Source organism: Halyomorpha halys, unplaced genomic scaffold (assembly GCF_000696795.3).
Source record: "Halyomorpha halys isolate HHAL.00 unplaced genomic scaffold, Hhal_1.1 Scaffold1766.1, whole genome shotgun sequence".
Classification (NCBI taxonomy): Eukaryota; Metazoa; Arthropoda; class Insecta; order Hemiptera; family Pentatomidae; genus Halyomorpha; species Halyomorpha halys.
In genome coordinates, this window is record NW_027109623.1 from 130,146 (window position 1) to 137,879 (window position 7,734).

Sequence of the window (7,734 nt, forward strand, 5' to 3'; positions counted from 1 at the left end):
TGTGGGTAGAATAAGATTTATTTAAACAGCCCATTAATGTTCAAAGTACCTGTCACATTACTAACCAGCACTAAATGAAAGTGTATAGAAAAAAAGTAGTCCTAATTTAACAAATGATTATTTTGAAAACTATAATGAAATCAATAAAAGAAATCAAAACAAAAAGATGCACGTAAGGTATAAGTCAAACAGATTGTTGAATATTAAGTAAAAAGGGATATTTAAAGACAATTATTATAAAAAAAAGTTTTATTTATAAATAAGCCACTTAACAACTAAAATGAGGCAGTCATTTATCTTTGGAATAATTAATCAGACTTTTATGGCATTCCATCTTCTTCTTCACCATCTTTCTTAATATGGTTGTAAACTTTTCCCACTCCCTCAGCAGCATATTCCACACCATCTCCTAACTTCTCGCCTGCTTTTCTGACAACACCAGCAATACTCTGTGGGGAGAAGGTTTCCTTGTCGATGTTGAAATTAAGGTTGGTCTCTGCTGGGCATTTAGCATGATCGATGATGCTGAGGTCATATGGGTTAACACCGAAGTTAGACAGGCGGGAACGGATCTGTAAAATAAGAACATAAATAGTTTGAAAAATAAACCAAAGTTTTTTATACTTTAAGTAATATAGATATTTTAAATGAAAATATTTCTATAATTTTTTGTAGTTTGATCCCATGTCATAAGGTAATAATAATGTACAATTACAAAAAAAAAATTACCAACTGAATAAGAAATCCTTTTTATATAATTTAAACATATGACTGATTCTCACCTTATCAATCACCATTTTGTCCAGTGTCTTGGTCCTAGAAAGAATAGTAGCTGACCTTCTGTTAGCTGCAGGCAGTTTTTGGCAAGTGTAAATGCCAGCATAAGTATCATAATCTGTCATGAACACTGTGAAACTTGATGTTCCAGCAACACCTGTAACAATTATACCCATTGTTATTATTATACCCATTATACCCATGCCAACAAACAAATGATACTGGTTAATTTTTAAATAATCTAAATGGCACTATAATGGAAAATATATTTATGGAAAACTCAAGACATCTTTGAGATCAACACTTGATTTTGAGTAATTTAACAATAAGTAAAATATATGACCATATAAAGAAATCCAATCAATAAGGATATGAAGATGAATTGTGTATTGTTATTAATGCAATAAAATTTACAAATTGAAATCAACGAGAAAAATGGAATTCCAAACGAAAACTATAAACAATGTAAACAATATTAGACCTGTAAATGCTATAGTGTTAAATGAAACCTCAATGAAAAGATAACCTGGTATTAGTGATGATCATTTAGTTTACACAGAATAATATGGAGAGGAAATGACTATTTTAGCTATTTGAGCATCAGAACTTAAATTATAGAAGGCTTTTTTTACTTATTATTGCTCATTCCCATTTAATTTTGGATAATAAGCGGCACTTATACAATATTATACAATATTGTACATATATTGGATAATATATCATATTGAAAAACTGAAACATATTGTATCACTAACAAAAATTTTAATTTTAATTTATATTGCTTCATAAAGGGACACTATAGTGCAATATATTCACTTCATGTAACATAGTGTTATTGATAAACGCTGAGAAGGAGGAATAGCATCTCGCATTGTGATACTTTTATGATTTGGAATTTCAGGTATCACTATTTTCCAGAGGTCATTAAATAATATAACATCTAGTGAAAGAAAGTTTTTGAAAGTCACTGGGCTCAATTAATGTTGGATGATTTAGCAAATTTTCATGACCATTCTAACATGTGTGCATCTTTTACTCATTTTTTGAATACATAGCTAGTATAAAAGCCACACTAATTGCTTCCCTTCATTCTTTTAGAAGAATTTTATTGGGCAATAATATTGTCTAGTGTGGGTTTACCCAAAATATTATTGCACCCTGATATTGACAATAATATTAATTGTCTGCTCAAGAGGTGAAAAATTTACTTGATACTTTAGTACAAAAATTTGAAAACTCTAAACATTAAAACATTAACAACCAAATAACACATGTTAGGAATAATCATCATTATTAACTGATATATGTGAGTAAAATAGAATGAAATAATAATATTATAATTTTTTTTCAATTAGCATTACACTTACTTAAAGGAAACTTCACTGTCATTTTGGCTGGAACATCAGAATTTGCCTTCAAATGCCCCGTATAATGGTATTTATTGTCAACTGATGCTACTCCTAGTACTGGATGTTCAGACACTTGCTCCAAGTTGTATTCACCTGGTTCTTCCCCAAGGGTGAAGTTGTAAGTCAAGCATCGGCTGCCAGTGGAAGTCTTCTGGATGGCATACCATACTCCCAAGAACTGCCAAAAGATAATTAGCCAGGTAAAAACATGCATTGTATAAAATAACCTGATAATTTTAATAATATTTAGAAGAATACCTTATAGAAAACATTTCTTTAATTGAAAAATTAATTATCAGATAAAAATTTAGTCCTAAAGATATCTGGATTTGAAGAAAATTTACAGGTTTATAATGAACTATGATGTAACATTTATGTAGAGATCTTGGACTTCTGAATAAGACGAAGTAATCTCTAATTAAAATATTTCTCTCCAACTTTAATTCTCCACCCATTTTGCTAATAAATTATACTTTATTTTGATATAAGTGTACAATATTAGGATATCCTGCACTTCTACTAAGACATTATGAAAACTAAACAATATTAAGCATGAACATTCACAACCCCAATAAGTTTAGTAATATGAAACTGTTCCATATTACTGAAAAAGTGTAGTTAACAATTTCGAACTATTAGAGACCCAATATTGATTTAAGGATGGTTGTTTTGAAACATGGTGGTCGATACATTGGATTTGCCAGTATCAAGTGGCAACCAAAAGGAATATAAAAAAAATCAAAACTGTATGTGAAATTAATTAATTTGTTATTTATTATTAAAATAAATAATAGTCTTTATTTTTATAGGCCAGTGTAGTCCAAAAGTAAACTTAAAACGTTATTTCTTTCCTATCATGCGTCAGAGCCTCTGATTTAATGGATTTGTTTATTCTTTTCTAGTATTATCCATTTATCCTTGCTTTCCATTAAAGGAAATGATAACTGTTGTTGACTTCCTGATCTACACTCAGTTGACATAATCTTCTCATTGGTCGATATAAGATAGTAAAACTGACCCCTGAATTACTGATGAAGGAAGGACATTGAGAGAATACAAAAGATATTTAACAGGTTATCGATAAATAAATAAAGAATATCGGAAGGCGCCTCATTAAAACATTTGTATTTGTAGTTTCTTAATGATTAAAATATAAATTAGTATTAATTCGTATTAATTATATAAATTAGTAAACAAGTGATACCTATGCAGTAAAGGTAACCACAACGGACTTAAGACTAAGGCCACACCAGTAGTATTGTCCGTATTTGATGACAAGATAGTACAAGAGCCGGGAAGAAAAAAAGGCAGTTATCTCACCCCAATTTTTTATTACTTTAATGAAAACTATGTACAATTAATAGTCCAAATTGACGAGTCTGCCAAGTATAGGTAGGGGGAATAAAAAATGGCGGCTGTTTCAAAACCTTAAAAAACACTAATTTTTCATTCGGTGCTCTATATCTTAAAAACTACCAACAACACTAGAAAACCTAAGAGCACATTATTTAAAGAAGAGTAAATTTGCTAAAATATTAGCCCTAAAAGAGCTATTTACGTCCAATAGTTCTCGAGATACAGCTTTTTAAAAAGCAAAATTTCTTAAAAATCTACTGAAAGATTAGTAGTTAGTTAATTTATTTTAAGAAAACTATATCTCAGGAACAATGAGACGTATAGATGTCTATTAGCACTCAAATTAAAGCTAGTTTAATGGGCTATGAAGTAGTTTATGACGTTTATCGTCGCAGGAGTAGTAGTTTTCATGATATATGCTAAAATAAATTGATTTATACTTGTTCAGACAATAAGTTTGATTTATGAAAAACTTCATTTCAGAAACCATTTGACGTACAGATGTCTGCCAGCGCTCAAATTAAAGCTAGTTAAATTTACTAAAAAATAGTTAATAATGTTCATCTTTGTGGGACTAGTAGTTTTTATGATATTTGACAAAATAAATTCACAAAATGTTAATTTTTAGTTGTTCGTATAAAATGTTGGATTTTTGAAAAAATATATCTCTAGATCCATAAGACGCACATATGTCTGCCGACACTCAAAATAAAGGAAATTTAACTTACTATAAAGTAGTTTATGACACTTATCTTCGTAGAGGTAGTAGTTGTTATGATATTCACATGTGACATCTATAAATCAATTTAGATTAGCAAAGTTCATGAAAACTATTACTCCTACGAAGATAAACTACTTTATAGCTCATTAAACTATCTTTAATTTGAGTGCTAATAGACATCTGTACGTCAAATGGTTTCGGAGATATAGATTTTTCAATATAAATTCACTAACTACCGATCTTTAAGTACGTCCCATACAACATTTTTATGAAATGTTGCTTTTTAAAAAGCTATATCTCGAAAACTATTAAACGTAAATAACTCTATTAGGGCTCATATTTTAGCAAATTTGCTCATCTTTAAATGACGTTCTCTTAGGTTTTCTTGTGTTGTTCCTACTTTTTAAGATAGATAGAGCTCCGAATGAGAAATTAAATATTTTTATCGCTTTCAAACAGCTCCATTTTTTATTCCCCTAACCCATACTTGGCAGACTCATCAATTTTGACTATTAATTATACATAGTTTTCATCAAAGTAATCAAAAATTGGGGTGAGATAACTGCCTTTTTTCCCCTCTTGGGCTCTTGTACTAAGATGAGTTGCCTGGGTATAAATGGCAACATCTCAGTTCTGGCGGGTGTATTTCTATGATTAAACTGCCAGGACGTCTTTATCAAAGCTAACAAATAAAATAAAATTTTATCCGAAAATAAGCCGGTTGAATATATTTCCACCGAAATCAAAATATTTGATACATTTTTAAATATATGCGTTAGGTTATCATATATTGATATTTATGCAATTTGTTTCCTTTTTTGGGCTAGTAATAATAACAAAATATAATTCAGGTATGTTGTTACTTTTTGCAATAAAATAAAAAAAGGTTTTACTTCATCTGTTTCATAAAAATGTGTTTTGACTTATATTTGAAGTATGGTGTCAGCATTTGGTTTGTTTTTATAAGATGATTGAACGCAAAAAATACACTAATAGAAATCGGAAAAGGAAGAAACATTGAGAAAAGACGTGGAAAACCGTAAAAAAAAAAATAAAATAACTCTTTTCCCGCGAGCAACTCCTTCGTTCAAAACTAAGTTCTTATTGGCTTAAAAAAACATGGAATAACTCATATCTTCAAATTTGATCGAAAACGTTTGGAAGACGCTAAAAAATATTGTGATAAGATTTCTAAAAATAGCTTTTCGAAAAGTAGTACATTGTAACAGTCGAATTAAGTTCATGTTTAAGTATTTGGTTCAGCACCATTACGAACTCCAATTAGGGCGGGTTATTTATTCTGTAGGCTGCCAATTGATTATTGAGTGGGAATGTCTTGATTTATTAAGTGGATTCGTTACGAATTAAATGTCAACTCCTACTCAACAATGTTCATGTATTACCACACAATCCACTTTGACTATGGCTATCTAGAGGGCGGTGGACTCTCGGGTAAACTCGAAGCAAATCTTTCGATATGAACTGTTCAATACGATTTGTTTTCAGGATCATCAGAAAATGCGCATATAACTTCGTGTTACGCCAAGAAGAGACACTACCCTTCCTAGCGTCCCTTGTTTATCCTACATCTGTGGATCCCAAAGTGGATGACGAGGCACCATGGGGTGCCGCAAGCCTGAGCCAAGGGTGCCCCAAGTGAGAGTCACTTTCTCAAAACTAATTATATCTCAATAAAAATTATTTATAACAGAGTAAAAAATAATTATTACAAACTAATTGTTATCTTACCATATTACATAATTAAGTACAAACTGATGCTATATCCTTGTATATCCTATATCCTCTATCCACTTTCACAAGCTTGTACAATTCTCAAATATACTTCTCAACTATAATAGTCGTACCCATCATGAAACAAACAGAATTACAATTTTTATCTTGTATTTTGTATACTTTTATTTGTGAATTAATGCTATTAGTTTACATTATGAAACGGGAAACAGATTCCACAAAATAGCTTATGAATTCTTCCATCATCACCAAGCTTGCTAACAACATGGTGCCTATACGTAGGCTGCCTGGATGAGAGCCCAAGGCGAACAGGTCCTATCCTTGCTCTATAATTTCCTTCCTTACTCGATCGGTTACGGGATGAATGGTGAAATCATGCTTGCAATGTTTAATTATTCGCTACAAAAAGCGTGGGCATGAGTAAGCATTTCGAGAGAAATAATATAAATGGAGGTCGACTTTTTACAAAGCAGTTATTTCATTAATCCGATATAAAAAAAAATTGAAGAATTCACGAGTTTCTCCAACAAGATACTCGAAAAATATGTTTCTATTCAATTTGAAATATATTTAAATTATAAAAATAAAAAATACTAAAGTTTATCAATTGTCAATTTTTTTATTCCTGGCCCACAAAAGAATAGGTTTCGCGATAAAATGTTCAAAGTTCCTAAGAACAAATAATAATCTTTTTATCATTTTTAAACCAAGACTGCATCACCAAAGAGGTAAAAATACTCATTGATGACGTCAGTGACCAGTGAGTTAGCCAGATAGATCACGTTTTTTCATAAGTGCATAGGTCATTTCTTTACTCATCAAATTAAATTAATCATAAGAGCGCAATATAAGTTACATCTGATACACTTTTTATACTTTGACAAACTATTTTGGCTAATAGGCTACTTAATGTTCTGTAGACAAATTGAAGATACAAGTGCATAAAACTTTTAAAATAATATTATAAAGACTAACAATAATTTTATGGAAACCTAAAAACACGTTTGTCACCTTCTGTAAAACCAAACAAAATACTTATCCAGGATCTACACACTTTGAGTCCCAGAGAAACAAAATGGAAGACGTTTGACTCGAGTGGGATATTTATTGCCTTTGATCTACTGCTCTGAAATACTAGAACGTTTCCTGAAGCCATCTGATTTGTGTTCACAAACCGACATTCGATGAGACAGCCACAAATTCAGGCCAACCTGTATCATCCAATCCTAACATCCCATCCACACTCTTGTGCATGCCATAGTTTAGCAGTTATGTAGCATAACATTAAACGGATGATAATGAACCCAAAAATATTAGAAGAAGATATTTGAACATATGAATTAGATTTTTTTATAATATAGTTTTTTTTTAAATAGTTTTTTCTACTATCTTCCTCCAACCATCTATCTATCTATCTTCTCTTACCAAAACGAAAACCAGTGTAAGTAGGTCTTGTCCACGAAACCTACGTATACAATTAACACAACTCAGAAAATTAAACTGCAAACAGAGAATATATATTTTGTATAGTTTGACGTCAAATCATCAGAAAGAAGTTTTTCTAAGTAATTTAAAAAATAAAAAGAAGTTATGAAATTATAATTAATTAAAAACAGAAAAAAGAGAATCTTTTAAAATTATGAACACCCACTAACAGAAATTATAAATAATAACCCAAAACTCTTTATAAAAATAATTAATTCATTTTATAAAGTCAAA

General features: G+C 30.4%; 1 protein-coding gene across 1 annotated transcript in view; it reads right to left on the reverse strand.

The window, feature by feature from the left end:
* Positions 1-231: 231 nt before the first annotated feature.
* LOC106690599 (apolipoprotein D) overlaps positions 232-7,734 on the reverse strand; it is a 17,107-nt gene continuing 9,604 nt past the window's right edge. The window contains exons 3-5 of the mRNA XM_014436083.2: positions 2,145-2,364; positions 783-934; positions 232-572 (exon numbers count right to left, since the gene is read on the reverse strand). Of these exons, the coding sequence (XP_014291569.1) occupies positions 321-572; positions 783-934; positions 2,145-2,364 (624 nt within the window). The 3' untranslated portion in view covers positions 232-320. The remainder of the gene's footprint in view (positions 573-782; positions 935-2,144; positions 2,365-7,734) is intronic.